Below are 24,145 nucleotides of genomic sequence, written 5' to 3'. Positions count from 1 at the left end.
TTCACAGCCAGTGGGTCGGTCTGGGGAGACCTATCCCGACAAGGCTGACATTGTAGTGCCACCAAGTCGGTTGGGGTGGCCTGTCTTAGCTGCCAGGGTGAGACCCTAGGCACATACAGTGTAGGATTAATTGAATCTTTGAACTAGACCAGATTTCCAGTATTGCCTTGGACCTTGGAGATTGATGGGCAAAACTGGAAAGTTACACCCGACCCCTAGACTTGATTATGATACTGCACTAGGTGTCGGATTGGGCTATCTTTGATGTACCAATCAGTGAGATCCTTAGCGGGGGTCAAAACCTGGGTATGTTGGGACAGTCCGAGAATTCATCTGAGTGGGTGATCATAGTGACAGGATCAGCCCCTTTGTCGGACAAAGGTAATGATCGGGGATGCACTCTCACTGATGGAAACCAAGACTGCCGGCAGCCGATTTCAACCGTTGAGATTTGTTTTGCAAAATATATTTTATATAAGATATAAAAGTATATATATGGTTTCTAAAATGTTTGCAAGAAGGTTTTAATTCCCGGGATCCATATGAGTGGAGAGTGCAACACTGTTCCTTGCAGCCGAGGGAGAGGTCCTCTCTTGTCGGGCAGTGTATGATCATTATGGGCTGAGAGGTTAAGTGTAAGACCATTGAGGATAATACCTGATGGGCTAATCTTGCATCTGCCCACAGTCCCTGGGTGTTACAAGGTGGTTTGGCCCAGGGACCTCTTAGGGTAAGTGTTGTGCCCGTAGAGCCCATTTGATGGGTTTCAGGGGGTGCACTGTCTTTAACAGTGTATTCGGCCAGGCCTTGTAAAAAAGGCTGGGCCGAACCCATGTGGCTGATGTGTAGATCAATGCTTGGGTCCCACGCAATACAAGGAAGCCCAACTGGGCAACAATTAAGAGGGTTAAGTGAGCACATGAGCTTAATGGGCCTAAAGCCCATTTCGAACTGGGCTGTTTATTTAGTTAATAAAGGGGCGAAATCTGAAGTGGATCAGCTAATAGGATTGGGCTTAGATCCTATCTACTTAGAGAGTCCAAGATCTAAATAAGATTTAGATCTAGAAACCTCCTAATCAGATTAGGAGATGGCTGATCTGATCTCCAGATAAGATAAGGATTATCCCTTATCACTTAAAGGGACTCCTAACCCAAATGTGATTTGGATTAGCAACTCCTAATCTGATTAGGAGCTGATCCATTTAAGATTATAAAAGAAGAAGGGGGCGGCAGCCTTTAGACACACAACACACAGATCATCAGGTTTTCTTTAATGCTGAAATCAAGAAGAGAGAATTATGCTCCCTGCAAATACTCTCTTGCCGCCTCCCTGTTCTTGCCGCCCTGTTTGCCAGTTCGATCTCCACTTGTGGGAGAAGTCAAGATTGGATCTTGACATCAGTCATTTGAGAAAGGATTGAAAGGAAGCTGTGCTCACGTACCATCTTGCTGATTCTTGCGAAGGACAGAGTTCTTGGAGAAGAACACTGCTAATTCTGCTCCACCTGCACTGCGCCATCTTCAGTGGGAGCAGTCTTTGGATCCTTCCTTGGGCGTGAATACCTTCGTTGGGAGATATTACTTCTCCGTATCAGGTATAATCCTTCCCACTCCTTTTTGGTTCAGATCTGGTTCAGTTTATGGTTCAGAATTGATCCTTGAAAATATGATTTTCTAAATGGGGAATACGATTCCCAGTTGAAGGGAGAGAAAAATTTTTGAAATTCGCCCCTTATTCCATAATCTTTTGGGCGTCCATAGGATGGATCTCTCATCCCTTCAGTGGTATCAGAGCCATGGTTCAAATCTTGAACTAGTTTGTTTCAGATCTGAACCTACGAAAATGGGCAGAAGGTGTTCTACCCAATTTGCGCAGATATGGGTTTTGGGAAATTTTGTTCCCAAAATTAATGGGTGAATAATCTGAAATTAATTTTATATAAATCTGATTATTATTTAGAATTGTTCTTTATGATTTTCTTGATTTATGGGCTGTTCGTACAAGAGGAGATCAAAATCTTGGTTTGCGCAGGGAACCTGCAAGATTTGCAGTTTCTTGATTTATTTATTACATTTGGTCTGTAAATAATTTTTTTATTTTCTAGACTCAATGTATAGGTATTCGATTTGATGTAATTATTAATAGAAATAGGATTTCTATTTATTTTAATTATGGATCGAAGATGGCGGCGCAGAAAGGGAGATTTCGCAGAGAAGAAGATTTCGCAGATGGGAGAATCGCCATCTGCGATTTGCAGTTTGTGAAACTGCATTCTGTGATCTAACCTCTGTTTTGCATGATGGATTGTGCGAACAGCCCTGATTTATTGATTGTTGTTTTTCTTTTATCAGTAATTAATTTCAGATTATTTTTTTGAATTAAAGATTTAATTAAAGATCAAACCCTAGACCCATTCGAACCAAGATTGGTTCAAACTGTTTGGACCGAATCTAGGGTTTAATCAAGGCTGAAAGTCAGCCCTAATTTCCCACTAATGGGCCTAAGGATTGATATTTAATTAAATGGTTAATTCGGCCCAACCTGTAAAGGCCCAGTTTTAAACAGTTAAAACTGCTAAAAGCCCACCTAACCCTTACAAGCTATATGGGTTGAACCATTCGGCCCATATACCTAGATAATATTAATGGTTAATATTATGGATTTAAAATGGGCTTCAAATGGGCTTTACAGATAATTAATTGATTGGATCAATTTATCCCTGCATTTGATGTATGGATGTGTGATGTGCTACGTACAAGGGCCATAAGTACTTGGCCCATGCTCAATCGACAGTGGCTCTTTCGCACACCATGGCTGAATGCACATCATTGCCATGGTGTCCCTTTTGGTCATTGGATGACCTCCCTCAGTGGTGGGCCCCACACCTCATCATGAGGTCTCGTGAGGAACCCTAGCCGATTTAGGCCCACCAAAATCTGGCTTTATGAAAGTCAGTGGGAGCCACTTTGGTTTGACCTAAAGATAGAACTAGGGCGTAATTATCTGTTCCCTCCAGATAATATGAGTGCATGTGATAGGGAGATTCATATGATGAACTCTCTAAAGGCCTTCCGTCATTAGCACGAGGATGGGTCCTTCAGTAATGAGGAAACGCACCAGAAAATGGGCTATCCATTTGCTGTTGGGCTTGTCTAAGTGTTTCATAAGATGATAGGGGCGTCATAGACCGATGTGGGAGGGGCTTCACCAGAAAATGGGAACTCTCTCACGGTACCTTGGCGTTCACGATTATGATGGGTAAACACTCACTGGACAGAAAGGTTTACCTGAAAACAGCTCTGAACCTTGTCTGACAGAGGCCAAAGGGAAAACTCATATGATGAGTGGATATGATCCTTCACAGAAAGGTGGTGGGGTTATGCAGCTGAAACAGTTGGCTTCATGCACCCTATGTGATTTCCCACATTTCCAGAGACAACCCGTGGTCTCCGTCACTGAGAAATGAGGGAAATCTCAGAGACAAATAAATGGAAATGGATCGTAGATTAAAATTTATATCTATGAAATGAACATGAATCAAATTAGGTCGTGGACTGATGTTTGCTCTTTTATCAGAAAATGGCAAACGGATCCTTTGCAAAGCTACTTGATGACAACAAGTTGAAGGGCCCAAACTATGCTGACTGGAATAGAAACCTTATGCTGGTCCTTGCTTCTGAAAAACTTGACAAAGTGGCAAAGAATCCTGCCCCGGAGCGTCCGGGAGATAGGGCTTCTGAGGCCCGAAGGAGAGACTACCAAGAATGGGAGGAAAAAAACTCCCTTGCCCGATGTTACATCATTGCCTCCTTGGACAATCCGAGACAGAGGCAGTTCGATCAGATCGAACTTGCCAAAGACATATTGGACAGTCTCAGGACAATGTATGAAGAGCAGAATCGTTCTACTCGACTAAAGGTCTTGAAAAAGTTCATGACCACTCAAATGTCCAAGGGTCAACAAGTTCACGACCATTGTCTTCGGATGATGGGATACATCAATGAACTAGAGGCTCTTGGATCTGGGCTGGACCTTGCAACCTAGATAGATGCTATCCTTAACTCTTTGCCTCCTTCCTTTAATCCGTTCATCATGAACTATAACATGAACAAGCTGAATGTCAGCTTACAAGAGCTCAGCAATATGTTGCAAAGAGCTAAAGAACTGATTAAAAAGGATGAGTCTGTAGCCATGCTTGTTGAAACTGGCAAGACAGGCAAGAGAAAAAGGAAGGCAAAAAAGCCTCAGAAGAAAGCCACTAAAAGCAAGAAGCAGAAGAAAGACAAAGCATCGGATGCCTGTCACTTCTGCAAGAAGACCGGCCACTGGAAAAGGAATTGTCCTGCCTACCTGGAATCCAAGAAAGGTAACTTCGAAACTTGTGTTATAGAAACCAATTTGTTGGTACCTTCTGCCTCATGGTGTATTGACTCCGGGGCTTCAACTCATGCGTGTAACTCACTGCAGGGGTTCAAGGTAAGCAGAAGGCTGAGTGAAGGAGAAGTCACACTCTACTTGGGGATTACTGCAACTGTTGCAGCGGTGGCCATAGGAACCGTGGAATTATATTTTAGAGAATGAATAATTATACTGAAAGATTGTCTTTATGTACAAAATTTAAGAAGAAATTTGATTTCTGTCTCAAAACTGTGTGCAGATGGTTATTCTGTCTTCTTTACTAATACGATTACTATTAAAAGAAACAACAGATTCATCGCATACGGGGAACTGGAGAACGGTCTCTATGTTCTACATCCTTCTCTAGAAATTAACATAACCAAAACTACGCCGGCTGAAATCCCCAAGAAGAGAGCCCGTGATACAGTTAATCCCACGTGTCTGTGGCATTACCGACTTGGCCACATCGGTGTTGACCGAATCACAAGGTTGGTAAAGGATGGTCCTTTGGATTTTCTAGCTGTAGAAGATCTTCCCACCTGTGAGCCTTGCTTACAAGGCAAGATGACGAAATGGCCATTTAACGGGAAGCCTGAAAGATGTACAGGCACACTTGACCTAATACATACTGATGTATGTGGTCCCCTGAGTGTTAGGACACGAAATCAACACGTGTATTTCATCACCTTCACAGATGATTTTTCACGATATGGTTACGTGTACCTAATGAGACACAAGTCTGAATCCTTTGAAAAGTTCAAAGAGTTTAGACAAGAGGTCGAGAAACAGTTAGGGAGATAAATTAAAGCCCTTCGATCAGATCGAGGTGGCGAATATCACTCTAACGAATTTAGGGACTACTTAAAGGACAATGGGATAGTATCACAATTAGCTCCTCCTGCTACACCACAACTTAACGGTGTTTCAGAGAGGAGGAATAGGACCTTATTAGATATGGTCCGGTCGCTTCTCATACACTCAGAGTTACCCACATCCTTTTGGGGTTACGCATTAGAGACTGCGATTTACGTGCTGAATCGGGTTCCAACCAAATCGGTTCCGAATACTCCATATGAACTTTGGACCGGAAAGAAACCAAGTGTCAGACACTTGAAGATTTGGGGTTGTCCAGCACACATTAAAAGAACGAGTGCAGACAAGTTGGAATCTAAGACCAGCCGTTGCCTATTTGTAGGCTACCCAAAAGGCTCTGTAGGTTACCTTTTCTATGACCCAAGTGAGCAGAAAGTGTTCTGCAGTCGAAATGCACAATTCTTGGAAACCGACTATATCCTGGACACCCATCATCAGGAAGTTGTTCTTGATGAGGAGAACTCAGGAGCAGTGGGAGATGTCCCACAAGTTCCAGGTAGTGACCAACTTCGAAGATCCACTCGGGCATCCAGACCACCAGTCCGTTATGGTTATGATCAGGATAGTTACCTGGTGGAGGCCATGAGAGCAGAGATGGACTCAATGGAGGCCAATGGAGTCTGGACTCTAGTAGATCCACCTTCCGGGGTAAAAGCAATCGGTTGCAAATGGATTTACAAGAGGAAGAAGGGCCCCGATGGTAAAGTTGAGACCTTCAAGGCTCGTCTGGTGGTGAAAGGGTACACTCAGAAAGAGGGCATCGATTATGAGAAAACCTTTTCGCCTGTGGCCATGCTTAAATCCATTAGGATCCTGCTAGCTGTAGCAGCATACCATGATTATGAGATTTGGCAGATGGATGTCAAAACTGCATTCTTGAATGGAGATCTTACTGAAGATATCTATATGCAGCAGCCGCAAGGCTTCATTACTGCAGGTCAGGAAAACATGGTATGTAAACTTAAGAGATCCATTTATGGACTTAAGCAAGCTTCTAAAAGTTGGAACATCCGTTTTGACTCTGTTGTCAAATCGTTTGACTTCGAGCAGAATCCGGATGAACCCTGTGTCTACAGGAAGTTCAGTGGAGATAAGGTTACCTTCTTGGTTCTATATGTAGATGACATTCTACTCATTGGGAATGATGTAGGAATGCTAACTACGGTGAAAGTATGGCTTTCACAGCAATTCTCTATGAAAGATCTCGGAGAAGCCTCCTATATACTGGGTCTTCGACTCTATAGAGATAGATCGAAGCGGATAATAGGATTATCCCAATCTGCTTACATTGATAAAATAGTCAAGAGATACAGCATGGAAAACTCCAAGAAAGGAAATTTTCCATTCAGGCACGAAGTCGCTCTCTCCAAGAAGATGTCTCCCAAGACTTCTGAGGAGATTGATGGCATAAAAGACGTTCCTTATGCCTCAGCCGTAGGGAGCATCATGTATGCCATGCTGTGCACTCGTCCTGACATAGCTCAGGCAGTGAGTGTAGTAAGCAGATTTCAGGCCAACCCAGGGCAGGAGCATTGGACTGCTGTGAAAAACATACTTAAGTACCTTCGAAGGACAAAAGAGTTTTGTCTGGTGTTCGACGGTAGCTCACTACAGATCCAAGGGTTTATAGATGTTGATTTCCAGTCAGACCCAGATGATAGAAAGTCTACATCTGGATATGTTTTCACGATAGGATCGTGTGTTGTTTGCTGGAAAAGCAGTAAACAGGGGTCCACTGCAGACTCCACGACCGAGACCGAATACATTGCCGCAAGTGAGGCTGCCAAAGAAGCTGTGTGGATGAAGAAGTTCGTTCACGAGTTAGGAGTTGTTCCGTCCAGCACATCACCCATCCCATTGTTGTGTGACAACAATGGAGACATTGCTCAGGCTAAGGAGCCATGAGCCCACTCGAAGTCCCAGCACATCGAGAGGAAGTACCACGTACTGCGGGAGATTGTTGGTAGAGGGGACGTCCTGATTCAGAAGGTAGCGTCAGCGGAAAATGTAGCAGACCCATTGACAAAGCCACTATCACAGAAAGTGTTTGAAAAACACATGGAAAACATGGGACTCCGGCTAGTACCTGATTGGACCTAAGTGCAAGTGGGAGCTGTTAAACAGTTTTGTATGCCCTTAGCTTCAATCAGAATGATGTTCTTTATGAGTTTATTGTAAATGAATAAAGATACATATTTGATTCATGTCCCCTTGGTATGTTTCTATGTTATACCCTTAAACTGGACACTTAATGAGACTCGTGTTAGTTTAGAATGTTCACAGCCAGTGGGTCGGTCTGGGGAGACCTATCCTGACAAGGCTGACACTGTAGTGCCACCAAGTCGGTTGGGGTGGCCTGTCTCAGCTGCCAGGGTGAGACTCTAAGCACATACAGTGTAGGATTATTTGAATCTTTGAACTGGACCAGATTTCCATTATTGCCTTGGACCTTGGAGATTGATGGGCAAAACTGGAAAGTTACACCCGACCCCTAGACTCGATTATGATACTGCACTAGGTGTCGGATTGGGCTATTTTTGATGTACCAATCAGTGAGATCCTTAGCAAGGTTCAAAACCTGGGTATGTTGGGACAGTCCGAGAATTCATCTGAGTGGGTGATCATAGTGACAGGATCAGCCCCTTTGTCGGACAAAGGTAATGATCGGGGATGCACTCTCACTGATGGAAACCAAGACTGCCGGTAACCGATTTCAACCGTTGAGATTTGTTTTGCAAAATATATTTTATATAAGAAATAAAAGTATATATATGGTTTCTAAAATGTTTGCAAGAAGGTTTTAATTCCCGGGATCCATATGAGTGGAGAGTGCAACACTATTCCTTGCAGCCGAGGGAGATGTCCTCTCTTGTCGGGCAGTGTATGATCATTATGGGCTGAGAGGTTAAGTGTAAGACCATTGAGGATAATACCTAATGGGCTAATCTTGCATCTGCCCACAGTCCCTGGGTGTTACAAGGTGGCTTGGCCCAGGGACCTCTTAGGGTAAGTGTTGGGCCCGTAGATCCCATTTGATGGGTTTCAGGGGGTGCACTGTCTTTAACAGTGTATTCGGCCAGGCCTTGTAACAAAGGCTGGGCCGAACCCATGTGGCTGATGTGTAGATCAATGCTTGGGTCCCACGCCATACAAGGAAGCCCAACTGGGCAGCAGTTAAGAGGGTTAAGTGAGCACATGAGCTTAATGGGCCTAAAGCCCATTTCGAACTGGGCTGTTTATTTAGTTAATAAAGGGGCGAAATCTAAAGTGGATCAGCTAATAGGATTGGGCTTAAACCCTATCCACTTAGAGAGTTCAAGATCTAAATCTTATTTAGATCTAGAAACCTCGTAATCAGATTAGGAGATGGCTGATCTGATCTCCAGATAAGATAAGGATTATCCCTTATCACTTAAAGGGACTCCTAACCCAAATGTGATTTGGATTAGCAACTCATAATCTGATTAGGAGCTGATCCCTTTAAGATTATAAAAGAAGAAGGGGGCGGCAGCCTTTAGACACACAACACACAGATCATTAGGTTTTCTTTAGTGCTGAAATCAAGAAGAGAGAATTCTGCTCCCTGCAAATACTCTCTTGCCGCCTCCCTGTTCTTGCCGCCCTGTTTGCCAGTTCGATCTCCACTTGTGGGAGAAGTCAAGATTGGATCTTGACATCAGTCCTTTGAGAAATGATTGAAAGGAAGCTGTGCTCACGTACCATCTTGCTGATTCTTGCGAATGACAGAGTTTTTGGAGAAGAACACTACTGATTCTGCTCCACCTGCACTGCGTCATCTTCAGTGGGAGCAGTCTTTGGATCCTTCCTTGGGCGTGAACACCTTCATTGGGAGATATTACTTCTCCGTATCAGGTATAATCCTTCCCGCTCCTTTTTGGTTCAGATCTGGTTCAGTTTATGGTTCAGAATTGATCTTTGAAAATATGATTTTCTAAATGGGGAATACGATTCCCAATTGAAGGGAGAGAAAAATTTTTGAAATTCGCCCCTTATTCCGCAATCTTTTGGGCGTCCATAGGATGGATCTCTCATCCCTTCACCTGGTCCACACAGAACGATTTCGCGCGCTGCACAATGGGCCTCTACTGACGCCCACTAGCTGACAAGTGTCGGCCCCATACTGGCCAGCCGAATGCGCCTACATCACCAAGAGTCTTTTTTTTTGGCGCCATTGAAAGTCATATTTACTGCCTTTGTAGGAGAGATATTTATAATTTGCACAATTGTATACTATGTTATTATTGATCTTTCCTCGGTTTGTTATTGAACATATTATTGTTTGGACAAGTTATAGTTGAGCGGTTGAGCCTGTTATTTGGACAGGTTGTGTTACTAATACAAAAAGCCCTAAAAACATGGATTTGGGCCCAAAGGATATAAAAATGACAAGAGCTGAAGAAAATAACAACTTACCCAGAAAAATGGGTGTTGTAAAAGAACATAGAAAAATAAAGAATAAATTAAATTAAATAGTAAATTAAGTAAAAAAACATTAATAAATACACTTACCTAAATAAATATTTTCAAAAAAAAAAGAATAGGAAATGAGAATTTCCCTCAAAATCTGCACCGAAAAGGTGAGTGTTGAAAGTGCTTTCTCTCACCCAGGCTCATTGTCTTATTTGAAATGTATTTGATAAATATGCCTTTTTAGTTGAGTTATTTGTAGAAGTTCTAGAACTTTCTTGTTGATAAAAGGCCTTATTTTATTATTCCCATGTGATTATCTTGTCTTTCGAGTTACTTTATTATTTTCGACAAAGGGCTTGCATGTCTGGGATCATATGCCCAGATCAGTCTGGTCACATTACATTTGAAGATTAGCTAAAGAGGGTTATGGGTCACATGAATTACACGGTAGAGGGACTCTCCTTTCACACACCCAAATGGGCCCAAAACATGTCACTTTGTGTTTTATTAGTTTTCTGAAAATGCTTGGTTCCGGGCATATGTTTCCTATGGGGCCTCTGTTGATCGAAAATTTAGGAATGTTTGCTTCAGTGACCTCTTTGACCAATCTAGTGGTTGGAGTTCTGATAAAATGTCCAAGTTATGGGAGAAAGTTGGGTTCATGCAGTCAGTGAGATGTATATTTTTAGGAACCCTCAAGATAAGCGTTTTATTTGGAATCGATCAAAAAATTGGTATCTGTCTCGCAAGAGACCAAATTAACCCCCCACAAGATTGCCCCCCACAACGTCACACAACACATTCCTACCTAGATAGAGTCTAAGAGTTTGAGTTTGAGTTTGAATAGGTTTGATCTATTTTATTCTATAAGTATGATGTAGTTATCATGTTCAATCAATGCATTCTTTCTAGCCTTCTTTGAAATCTAACAGGGTATCAAAGCCAAAAGGTCTGAACCTAGAGGCCTCCCACCGTGTTTCTAGTGTTTCCGATGGGTGGCCGGAATCTTAGCCACCCATCAAGTCCGCTATCTCTGTTTACATACTAGATTCCCATTTAGTCACGTATTTCTCTTCACTAGTTTAGCCACCCGCCAGGGCTACTCTCTCTGTTTACTTGTTATGTTTGCCATTTAGTCTTTTTTTTTTTTTTTAGTTTCCTTTGTTCTTAATATTGTTGCTATCTTTATTCTTCTAGTTCTATTTTTAGTTTTACTTTTAGTTTCTCCCATCTTTCTATTTATTGACTTCTAGAGACAAGCTCACCTATCAGATTCAAATCCCTATTTCAACATAACTTTGGATCCTATTGGTTCGGACACTTTCTGCATTCGAGATTACCTTCATTGACTCCTTGCTACTGGACATCTTGCTACACAACTTACCTTCTTTACCTCTCTCTTCTCTCTCTTCTACTTGTCTCCCTCTCTATTTCTATTTGTATATGGCCATTGTTGGCCCATTTTAGATAGGCTCCAAAAGCCAACCCAATGAGGCATCTTAATTGACCCAATGAAAGTCTATTAGTGGCCTATTTTGGCCTAACTTCAATATGGTTTGTGTTGGCCCAATGAGGTCTTTGAAGAAGCAACAGGTTCTTGTCATTATGATATGTGATTGTTATAGCCATGGTTCAAAGTGTCGATATGCCCCTGTGTATCGGCAGGGACGTATCGGTACTAAAAAATACCTGTTCAATGGGTTTTTTTTTAGTTTTTTTTTCAAAATTTGATTTTTTAAAGATGTTTTTTAATGGTTTTTTACCAAAATAAACGAGGGTCTCAAAACACCTATAAATAGGTGTATTGAGACTAAAAGATACAATATGATATGCACGATACGGGGCGTATCGTATCGATACTTTGAACCTTGGTCATAGCCAGTCATCCATTACTTGCCACACCATCTTCACAGCTGGACCACTTGCCACATTGTCATCACCGTAACTTCAAGTTTTGGATATATGCACATCATCACCTCCTCACCACATCATATCATAGTTGGGAGATGTGAACGCATCATCATCATTGCAGCAAGGTTGAAGTAATGCCATATTTTAAACATCTTTTGAATCACATCAGGACTTGAAGGGTTGGAAGCTATCATCATCAATTTACAATTGTTTTGGTCAAACACATGATGATCATTGATCCGCATGTGTTTGAGGGGGCATATTAAGGATATGGATTGAGTTTGTTATATTATGATAGAGTTTGAGATGGATTGAGATAGACTACATAAAGTCCTAGATAGAGTCTAAGAGTTTGTGTATAAATATGTTTGACTTATTTTAGTCTTAAATATGATGTAATTACCATATTCAATCAATGCATTCTTTCTAGCCTTCTTTGAAATCTAACATAGTAACAATTAGACTTCACATCTTTTTTCAAGTATCCCATTGCTAAAGCAATCTGATCTCTTCTCCTTGGGGCATTTGGACTGAGGTTCTTTCTCGAGGGGATTCTTTTAGTTTGATTTTGGAGATACTAAATTTATTTAATTCTAGTCATGATAAAATAAATTGTATGGCTTGTATGGCTATTGCATGTTATTATATTTGGATGGCTAGGAATAATGTTATCTTTTAAGAGCAACAATTTTGTTTGGATTGACTCATTATAACCATAAGATCTACATTTTTGGATTTTCAAATAACTTCTTTTGCATGTTCAAGTGGTTTGAATTGTCAATAGATCACTCCTTATAAACCAATAAATTACTAAGGGATCTTATGGTTTCGTCTATTATGATACTAATGGTTTTGTTTAAAATTAATATCAGTCAATCCTCATACTTCGAATAAAGGTATAACAGAGGGGGACAAATGACAGAGCGTTGGAAGTAACTATGAGTGTGAATCAGGCCTAGGAAGTCCAAACTCTTATCGATCCTACTTCAAACTTAGTTTGTTGACAACACAATTCTTTTCTGTGGTGGGGATGAGGTGAGTTGGTAAAGGGATGCGAGATCCATCATATGGATGGCCGAACCCTGTAGGAAGGTTGAGCGAAATTTCAAAAGTTTCTTTACCCCCATCCGGGAATCCTATTCCCAATTTAGAAAATTGCATTTTCAAGGTTCGTTCTTGTAATCAAATCAGACCAAATCTGAAACCAATATTAGGAAGGGATATACTTGATATGGAATCCACGGAAAAAGCTCCTCCCAACGTAGGTGTTCACGCCCAAAGAGTGTACTAAATCCTCCCTCAACTGAAAATGACACAACTTAGGATGAGGCAAGATATGCGGGTAATTCTTCACCAATAACTTGTGATTCTTCAGAAAGAATCAAATGGAGAAATGAGCACAGCTTCAAAATTGTTTCTTCTAGCAAGAAACAATATCAAGATCAAATGTTGATCAGATCCAAGAATTAAAGATCGAACAGGATAGGGTGGCAAGAGTAGAGAGAAAAAGAACTGAAGGCAAAATCGATCAAATTTAGTTGTCTTCTAAAATGTCTGTGTATCTTTTTCAGGTTTGCCCTGCTCTCTATTTATAGCCTTATCTTATATGCAATTCAAGATCAGCTCATTCCTAATCAAATTAGGAGTTCCCTTAATGAAATCTTTATTTGGATCTGGACTCTTAAAGTGGATAAGAACTATCCTCTTATCCTTATCTATTAATCCAAACATAGATCTGCCCATATTTAATTAATCTAATTAACATAATTTGAAATGGGCTTTAAGCCCATTAAGTTTTCAAGCCCACTTCCTTTTAATGTTGGCTAGCTTAGCTCTGTTTGTATGGCGTGGACCCTACCATTGATCTACACATCAGACACATGGGTTCAGCCTAGCCTCTATTACAAGGCCTAGCCGAATTCATTGCTGAATACAGTGAACCCCCTGAATCCATCACTATGGGCTCTTAATGGACCCAACATTTACACTAAACAGTCATTGGTTCCAACTATCTTATGAAAATCCAAGGACTATGGGCGTATGTAAAATTAGTCCATCAGGTATTACCCTCAATGGTCTTACACTTAACCTCTCAGCCTTTAATGATCAAATACTACCCGACAAGAGATGATTTCTTCCTTGACTGCAAGGTACAGTGCTGCACTCTATGCTCACATGGATTCCGGAAATTAAAACATTTTGTAAACATTTTGAAACCATAATATATATAAGTATATCTCTATATAAATATATTTTGCAAAACCAAATTTCAAACACATTTGAAATCCACTACTGGTAGTTTAGGTTTCCATCAGAGAGAGTGCATTTTTCAGATCATTCAATTTGTCCGACAAATGGGTTGATCTTGTCACTATGATCAACCACTCAGATGAATTCTCGGATTGTCCCAACATACCCAAGTTTTGACCCCCTCTAAGGATCTCACTGATTGACACATCAAAAGCAGCCCAATCCGACACATAGTGCAGTATCATAATCGAGTCTAGAGGTCAAGTGTAACATTCCAGTTTTGCCCATCTGTCTTCTAGGCCAGGGCAATACTGGAATTTTGGTCTGGTTCAGGGTTTCAAAAAAACACACACTACATGTACCTCAGGTCTCACCTTGGTAGTTGAGACAAGTCACCCCAACCAACTTGGCGACACATCAGTGTCAACCTTGGCAAGATAGATTTCCCCAGATCTATCCAACGATTGTAAAGATTCTAAACTAACACAAATCTCATATGTGTCCAGTTAAAGGGTATTACACAGAAACACACCACCATAATATAAATCAAATATGTACTTTATTCATTTACAATAAATGTCATAATGTACATCATGCTGATCGGAGCTAAGGGCATACACTGTCTAACAGTTGGGTGAATAATCTGAAGCAAGTGATCAATGTTTTCGAACAGGTAACTAATCTTAAAGTGAATCTAGACAAGAGTTGTGTGATTGACATTAATTTGAATGAAAGTGAGGTGGAGAATAGAGCCCGAATTTTGGGGTGTGAGATTGTCCAATGGCCATTGACCTATTTGGGGCTGCCACTAGGGGATAACCCTAGTAAAAAGAGTTTCTATAACCTAGTGATTGAGAGATTCAATAAGAGGTTAGCATCTTGGAAGAAAAATTACCTATCCATGGGAGATAGAATAACTCTAATTAAGTCCACATTGGCAAATATGTCTGTGTACTTTTTTCGGTATTTAAAATGCCCAAAGGAGTATGTAAAATTTTGGAGAAATTAATGATACATTTCTTATGGGAACCAAGAGAAGAGAAAAAGGATCATAGGGTCAAGTGGGTATGATGAGAGATTTCATATGTGAATTGAATTATTAAGTGTTGATGTGATTATAATTTTAATAAACATTATTTAGATGTTCACATATGTTGAGTATGATGCAATTCCTCATAAATTCTATTAAAATATATTTATTTAATGTATATATCTTATTAAAGCCTTATAATTAATGTTATTGATGTATTTTTATGTTATATAGAAGTTTTTATAGTGTTCCTATGCGTATCTTAATTTTTCTCCGGCGCGTACGCGTATCCAAAGCGTATATCGGTACGGATTTTAAAATAACCTTCCCGATACGCTAAACGTATACGATACTTTAAACCTTAGGCATAGATTAATTTAAATATGAATAAAAAAGTTAACTATAGATTAATTTAATTATGACTATAGCCTAATTTTATATATTTTCTAATATTTAATTATTTTAAATATTTAAGTGATATTTACAAAAACTTTAAACATTTAATCATTAATAAAGTAAAATATATAAAATAGAACACTAACAAATAATATGGAAAAAATTATTTTATTAAGTAGCAATAATTTATTATTTTTGTTAACAATATAATTAATCCAAATTACTTAATTACTTAATTAGTAAAACATTTTCTTAACAAATTATTAAAATAAATATTTAATTATTTTAAGAACACTGATTCCTTTCCTAAGTTATAAGTTTTAGTTATTTCACTTTTCTTGATAAATCCCATGCATCGCACAGGTCCCTACTAGTATAAACACATTTACTGGATAAAAAGGTCTAGATCCAGCAAGGCAATAAGGCCTAGAAACCAAGAAGTTTTTAGATCAAAACTCGGATTTTGTTAGATATTAACTCCTCTACGGTGTTCATTACTCCTAAATTTTGTGGTTATTTTTTTCAAATTTTGCAAAAAAAAATAAAAAAATATCATATGGAAAACTACTTGCTCACAACCAATTCAGTATCCTTTTTTATGCATTGCAAACTTTTTTTTTTTGGTAGACATTGCAGGGGCCACTTCTAGTATAAAAACAAAGAACTATTTGTGCATCCAAAATTACTAATTTCAAACATATACATCAGTTAGCATGCAGTAGTTTTATACCATAATCAGTATTTTTAAAGCTGATGCATTGCTTTTCCTGCCCATTGACCAAAATATGAAGGAATGGCGCATGCTGATAAGCAATAAAATTGTGTAAAATGGTTAATCTGCATATTCAATTGGACTAAAAGCCTCAGTATACATCAGTCAACTGTTGAGTGAATAGATTTATACATGTTCTTTTCTTTTTTGCATAGAATATTATCATCTTCACTACATGAAGCCACTACCTCACTGTATATTTCCACAAATAAAAACTCCTTGCTTCATGTTTATTGAAAACCAAAGTCAATTGTTCATTTCCTCACAGATGTTGAATTGTTAAGCTTCCCAGTCATCATCACTTCCATTAGTACCCTGAAAGAAGTGAATGATCATGAAAGTCTACACATTTCATGAATCATGAAATGCATTGACAGAATTGAGCAATTCTAACAGGGGACATTTGGTGTATCACTCAAGTTCTATCATCTATGCTCTGAAGACTTGGTAGGACCTATGGAAAGATGGCAAATGAAAAACATTGACATGAATCATGACTGTATGGTGTGCAAGTTGGATGAAGACCAGCATTACTGCATGTTTTTCAGTGGGTTTCAGATCCCAGCATGGTTTGAGATCAAAGGCAACCTCTGTTTTTTTTTTTCATCTTTTGTACCAAAAGAAAAGGTAGCTTTTGTTTTTATTACACCCAGTATTTTTAAAGGTCTCAGGCATTTTTTCTATCACAACTCACAAGTGAGGCTAATTTTGTGAGGTACACCTGGCCGGAACCTAAAAGTAGGTCCAAGTGTCGCAGAAATGCATATATTGGGATGAATGACTGGAAAAACTCCACCATGGTTCATGATCGAAGGTAACTTTTGTTTTCTTTTTCATCTTTTCTACCAAAAATTAAAAAGGTAACTTTTGTTTTTATTATACCCAGTATTTTAAAAGGTCCACGTCAGGCATGTTTTGTCTCATAAGTGAGGCTTATTTTAGGTCACCTGGCCTGAACCTAGGAGTAGGTCCAAGTGTAGCAGAAATGTGCACACTAGGATGGATGAGTGGAAAAACTAGAATACTAAATAGGGTCAGAATTGATGTCGTTCAAAGGAACCTAGGTAGTTTGAATAAGTGATAAAATGAGAGAAAGTAGAAGAAAATGGTTTGATTACATGCATAGAAGACCATTAAAAGCACACCTAAGAAGTGATCTATTGCAAGTTGAAGGGGCTAGAAGGGCTAGGGGTAGACCAAAAAGGACATGGGTCGTAGTAAGAAATGTTTTAAGTGCTCATAATTTAACAATGAATATGGCATTAAAAAGAATGGAATGGCGAAACAGGATCCATGTAGCTAACCCCATATAGTCGGGATAAGGCTTCAATGATGATGATGAATGACATGTGTGAACCAAAGTGCACCTCGCCTTGATTGTTAATATGCTTGATGAATTAACTTTGAATTTGATGTTATATAACACATATGATAGAACCAAAGTGCACCTCGCCTTCTTGTTTTCAATTCGTTGGCAATGCCATATAACACATGATAGAAAAACAATCTTATTAAATTAAGCTTCATGAAGCTAGCAGGAAACCAGACCTGTGATTCACTCGAGAACTCTTCTATATCATCATCTTCAACCTACAAAGTTTGAAGATGGCATTAGTTTATCACCAAGTACCAAAGCAATTAATTATCAAAAATAAAAAGAAATTCCCATATACAGGAAAACAGTAAAAGCAATTTACACTTGTTCACAAATGCCAATACCTGAACCTTCTTTTGCATTGTTATCTTTCTTGTTCCTGCACTTTCATATAAGTCACACAGATTGAGTTAATATGCCAATGGTTCAGCATGCATAGGTAGTACATGCATAAGTTTACATGCCTCGTTTATAAATTAAAATCTCTAACAAGAAAGAGCTTGATTTGACAATAACTATAAGGATGAATATTATTTAAAAAAAGTTAAAAAATTTGATTTCAATGGAAATGTCAACCACATAAAAATATGAAATATGTCAGAAATATCAGAAATTTCATGCAGATTTGTTGCAAAATATTAATCTACAAAAAACCATTTTTAACATTTTTTGGAATTATAAAATGACACAATCTTTTAAATAATTATATTTGTTATAAAGTGATAAAAATGGTACTTTTTAAATGATTATTTCAAGCAAGCCTCTTCCTCCACTTTGGATAAAGTTAATATACACAATAATTGTTATATAGCACTCAGTGTTGATATTCTTAGTTATAAATATAACTTATTATATTTTATTTAACATGGAAGTTATGATTCCAGTCCCATAATTTAACAATGGATCAATGCATTTGGCACTGAACAGAATGGAAAGGCAGAAAAAGATTCATGTAGCCAACACAATATAGTTGAGACAAGGCTTAGATAATGATTGATGACATAGTTGTCAAGGTGACGCCTAGGCAACAAGGCACCCTTGGAGGCTCACCTTGCCTAATCGCCAAGTAGTTTTGTACATCGTGTGATAAAATACTTCTATATTCTTAATTTTGAGGTTATAATTATAAAATGGACAGTACTAAACTAAAATATTCATTTTGTGTGTTTATATACTATTTTTTTTTATGAATGTGTTTATATACTAATTTCCTTTTATTATTTTCTTATTTGGTAGGGTTTAATCAACAGAAACATTGCTAAATGCTATATTTTCTTCTTCTTCTTTTCCTATAACAAAATAGGGGTTCAGCCCCCATATTTTTTGAATTTTCTTTTCTTTATTCTTTTTCTTATGAATATGTTGATTTTCTATACTTAAACATGAAGTTTATACTTTTCTTATGAAAACTATGGATAATTAATTATTAAGAAAATATGGTTATGGAACCGAGGGAAGTACCCTAGGATATATGTTTTTTGCTTAAAAAAAATCCATTGCCTAGGCAACTAGGCAACAAGGTGCTCCCCAATTGCCTAGCCTCGCCATGGCGCCTTGAAAACTATGATCGACAATGATATCAGAAAGACTTATAAGCAATCAACTGGATTAGTAGTGGTAACGAATCAGGTGGGTATTCATTAAAATTCACCTTGGGGGAGGGGGGGTTTGATCCTTTCGCAATAGCTTATTATGTTAATGCATTGACTATATTTCATCAAGTTATGTAGAAAAACATTTTATAAAGAAAAATAACAAGGAAAACTTCATCTACCATGACAAACTTAAAAACTAATGGATTTAAATATAAGAGTCAAATTAAAACAAATTATTCGGATGATCTATCTACATGTAACTACTGAAGCTCAAACAAAACCATTTTACTGCCCTTTTTTACCAGGAAGCCAAATCCAAATCATATGGGGCATGTTGACACCAATCCATGCATTACATGGATTGCTTCTAGTACCTATATTAATTAGCTGTTTATAGGTAATTAAAGCAAATCTTATAATACTAAATTAAACACTGACCGGGCTTTCTTTCATTGACTATTCTCGCTTTCTTTCTTGGTCCCTGATCCTGCAGGAGAAACACTTAAAGAAGTGCCAGCACACACACACACACACACACACACAAATAACAGATAAAGAGGAAAAAGGATCTTCTCTCATATTAAACTCATCTTCATCAGTCATCACTAACAGACCAGAAGATAAGTTGTACAAGATATATATTGTATGGACTAAGTCAGCATCTTACCTTAACTTGACCAGTCTGTTGTTCTGAATCAGCATGCCTCAACTTGTGATGAGAAACTGGAAGGCATCAGTAGTTCAGGTCATTCAGATTACATTGATCATTTAAAGCTAAAAGAAATAAGTCAGGAGAAGTATAGACCTTGTGATTTTAAGGATTTACTTGAATTTCTTGAGGATTTCTGAAAACAAAACAACTTTTCATAAGTCACACTTAAAACTAAAGATAATATTTTACTTATAACTTTAGTTGTCATCCATTTATTTACAAATTTCACAAAATGCTTAGGTACCCAACAGCTCCACTATAAGAATTGTTACACCATATGGATTTAAAAGTAGACCAATTATATATTTCAAAAAATGCTAAGGTATCAAACTGCTCCACTATAAGGCCCTTTTCCCATCAACTAAACTAATAAAGTATCGGTAGCCACCCTCAGATGTTAATAGTAGTAGGCCCCCACACATTGGAATGCACAATATGAAATGGAAAACTGGATCTTCTATTACATGAAGGAAAAGATGTTCTGCATTGCTTCCTTAACTGGCAAGTTTGACATTGAAAGTTACACATTCAACATGACTTAAATAACGAAGGAAACAAATATTAATAACTTGAAGGACACATGACCTAGATGGTTGTTATGCCATAAAAACACCTGACTCTTATTTGAATAACTTGACTGACCACTTAACTCTAACGCTGATGCCACAAAACCAGTCATATTATCAAGAATATAGAGACTATCTACCATGCTTCCTCTATCGATTCAAGGAATGGGTAATACTGCTAATGGAAAGAAAATTGAAAAGAAGTTTCAGAATGTGCAACACATTAGCAAGGGCAAGGCCATGAGGAAGGAGTATTGATCCGTGACCTACAATGGAAGAGAACAATCCATTTGAAGCCTCACTTTATTTCTTCCAAACAGAGGACTAATAGGACTGAAAAAGATTGGACTTACCAATCATGAGGGGGGAATCAGTGGATACATGGCAGAGGCACCACTACCTAATGTAGACGCAAATGAAGTAGAGGGAATACTAATAGCTGCACTATCCATCTAGCACAAAGCCCTGCCATAAGACTCCAAATGATCATGGAAGGAGTTATTGATATCCTCCTTGAGGTCAAAACCAGCAATGATGCTCCTGAGTAATACTAGTAGGCACATTATTACCTTGAGAATCCCAAGCTAATACATTAGCTGCACTGTACTTCTTTTGTCCCTGCATCAGCATCTTGTTCTGTTCCTGGCTTTTTGGTGCCCACTTCGTCATTCCAACAAGGTCCCAACAAGTATCAAGAGTCTGCCTAAGGTGTAGGCAATGTGTATGTTAATTTATCATCATACTTCTTGTTATCCCCTTCATCACATTGTAACCACCTTTTGCAGCTAAAGCAATTTGTTGCTCCCCCTCAGCTATAACCATCACACTCTGCCTACTCTCCTCAAACTGAACCAAGGCATACACCTCTAGTACTAAAAAGGTAGCTCACTACTCCCCAAAAATTCAACTCTAAGGGGTTCATACACAGGATTCAGTCCCAACAAGAATGCAACAACTAACTTCTTATATGCCTTAGCATCTTTGTCATTTTTCCATTCAATGGCCTGATAATGGTCCAACTCCTTCCATACAAAAGTAAGAGCTGAATAGTAGGTTGCTAGACTGCGGTCCCCTTGTTTACAGGTTGAGGACTCCACCTATAATTGATAAATTTTGGCATAATGACTCTTCTCAAAGTAGGTTGATTTTGCCTACTCACATATCTCATTAGTCATATCTGCCTACATGAAATTTTTTCACTTCATATTCCATAGCTACAAGTAGCCAAGACATCACCATATTGTTCTCCTAGTCCCATCTTCATGTTCATCAATCCCACTTTTAGGTTCTTTCACCTTCCCATTAATATATCCAGACTTTGCTCTTGTTGTAACATAGAGCTTGATGTCCTTAGACCATTCCAAATTATTCAACTCATTCAAGGGTGTGATTGGCATAGGGAAAACCATACTTTCAGCCCCAACACCAACTGTTCCTTGTGACAAAGTAACTCCGGAAGTGGTACATTCATCAGTTGCCACTAGGACAGCTTTTACAAGCACCAAGGAGTAAAGCTGAGGCAAAGAAAACTAATCGCACACCTCTCCCAGTACTCACGTCAAGATAGGACACCAAGATGTAGCTGAACTGCTGGAGGAACACAAAATCTTTGCTCAAACACCCACTAAGCAACCTCCACTGATAAAACAGTCAATACACTTCATGGGATAACAGGGAACAGTACATCCCTACTAGGAGTTGCACAACTCCTTTACAGCACTTGCCACCAGAATATTCTCCTTGGTGTTATGGCTAAGAGAGAAAGCAAAGGAAGGGAGAATCTGTAGGTCTAACCAGTTTGATCAAGTTGTCTCCTCTATATAGTCCAAAAAACACAAAAAAACAAAAGAACCAGTGGAGAATTGAAAAGAGAGTGAGAACAGAATGAATCAAGATCCAAAAAAAGGTTGGACTGGTGGCACCCTTTTCTTTGTTTATAATAGAGAGGCAAAATAAAAGATGAAATTACAGCAATAACCCTGGCGACTCAATAGAAAACTAACAATAAAAAACAGTTGACTCTACCACTAATAAAAAACAATATAAAACTAACAATATACTAACAAGAAGTATTATTCTACCATAACATATGGACTCAAACAGTTGACTCTACACAGGTGTCTATTACCCTAGAGAGATCGCTACACTTCATGGTCACAGTAATAAAAACAATAAATAAAAATAAAGGGGTGTTGTCAGACATGGGCCCCATCCCTAGAGGATAATACATTATAAGTGGATCTTAATACATACAACTAGTACAATGCCACTCTAAGCGAAAATGAAAAGAAATACAATAACAATATATAATAGTGTAGTAGATCATATAGTATTTTGTTAGGACAAAAACCTATCTACTATCCCTTTGCTCATAGTCCTCAAGCTGATGTGGTGACAATATCAATTTGTCTGCAAGTCATGGTGATTGCAAGTCATATCTTTAGTAAAAATATCAACTAATTGAAGATCAGAAGCTATGTGAGAGATAATAGTTATGCTGGAAAGATACTGACCATGAATGAAGTGACAGTCAACCTTGATATGTTACATGTTCATGGAAGATGGGATTCGAGGCAATATGAATAACATTCATATCATCAGAAAAGATAGGTGTGGGGGTTTAAAGACAATAGATGGGATGCTGTGAGCTAGGATAAATAAAAAGTATTCATGGGCTTCCGGGCAATGGACAAGATGCTAGAATTATATGGCTAGGACAACAAGAGCCTCACCATGGAAAGCAATCCAAGCTACTCTACCTTCTTTCTTTCCTTTGATCAGGTATGATTTGCATTCAGGTAATCTCATTAAATTCTGGGAGCAAGTTTGGGTTGGGGATTTTCCTTTGGAGGAGCAATTTCCCTCCTTGTATGCTACGTCTAATTTCAAGAATGAACCTATTTCTTCCTTTCTGGTATCTTCCAATTCTAATTCTGGCATTAGTTAGAATTTGGGTTTGGGATGGGCCATTAGGAACACAGAATTAGATAGCACTTTGACTCCATTGGGCATCCTAAAAGGGGATTTCCTAGATTCTACAAAGCCTAATAGCCAGATTCGAACACCTTCCTCCTCTGGGTTGTTCACATGTGCTTCCATCTTTAGTGCTTTAACTCAACCAACTCTTAATCTTGGATTGTCTTTCACTGTAAAAGAAATTTGGTGTAGGCCTACTCCACCAAGGGTTGGGTGTTTCTGTTGGGAAGTATTCCTAGAAAGAATTAACACTAGTGATTTGCTCCAAAGAAAAAGACCCAAAAGCTGTATATCTCCTCGTTAGTGTGTTCTTTGTAAGGATGAAGGTGAAATTGGTTACCACTTATTAATCTCCTGCCATTTTGCTAAAAGTATTTGGATATGGTTTATTTCTTTGTTTGGATGCAGGTGGATCCCCCCCCCACTTAATATGCAAAGCTTATTTGCTTCTACAACTTTTAGTTGGCCAAAGAAAAAGGGCAGGGTGATATGGAGGTGCGTAAAGGGCTGCTGTATGCTGGGCAATATGGGAAGAAATGAACTCAAGGATCTTCTCAGATAAGGAGAGAAGCCAGGAAACTTTACTGGAAGTAAATCAAATAAGGGTGACACATTGTCTGAAGACTTTGAACTTGTTTGAAGAATTTACAATGGATGAGTTACAGAGGAAATGGATTGAGACATCAACTTCTGCAACAGCAAAGGAGGATGCATGTCCTATTTGGTCTCCTTCTCCTAGTGGCTTTTTTCAAACCGATTTTTGATGGTAGCAGTGCTGGAAATCCTGAGCCTTCAGGCATTGGGGGAGATTTCAGGAATGAGGAAGGAAATGTAATTGCGCTTTTTTCAGGACCAAT

General features: G+C 38.7%; 1 protein-coding gene across 5 annotated transcripts in view; it reads right to left on the bottom strand.

Moving 5' to 3' along the window:
- Positions 1-16,111: 16,111 nt before the first annotated feature.
- The window catches only part of RHL1 (root hair initiation protein root hairless 1 (RHL1)), a 50,457-nt gene continuing 42,423 nt past the window's right edge, over positions 16,112-24,145 (bottom strand). For 2 of the 5 annotated variants that reach the window (XM_088903616.1, XM_088903615.1), the window contains exons 7-12: positions 19,840-19,879; positions 19,702-19,757; positions 19,473-19,521; positions 17,784-17,818; positions 17,613-17,654; positions 16,112-16,379 (exon numbers count right to left, since the gene is read on the bottom strand). In XM_088903616.1, the coding sequence (XP_088759742.1) occupies positions 16,344-16,379; positions 17,613-17,654; positions 17,784-17,818; positions 19,473-19,521; positions 19,702-19,757; positions 19,840-19,879 (258 nt within the window). In that variant the 3' untranslated portion in view covers positions 16,112-16,343. Of the gene's footprint in view, positions 16,380-17,612; positions 17,655-17,761; positions 17,819-19,472; positions 19,522-19,701; positions 19,758-19,839; positions 19,880-24,145 lie in introns of all 5 variants that reach the window. The other 3 variants (XM_088903619.1, XM_088903617.1, XM_088903618.1) reach the window with 3 other exon arrangements.

The sequence above is a fragment of the Nelumbo nucifera genome, chromosome 4, assembly GCF_055504915.1.
Source record: "Nelumbo nucifera cultivar China Antique chromosome 4, China Antique-T2T, whole genome shotgun sequence".
Taxonomy (NCBI): domain Eukaryota; kingdom Viridiplantae; phylum Streptophyta; class Magnoliopsida; order Proteales; family Nelumbonaceae; genus Nelumbo; species Nelumbo nucifera.
This window is presented reverse-complemented; position numbering and strand designations above follow the sequence as displayed.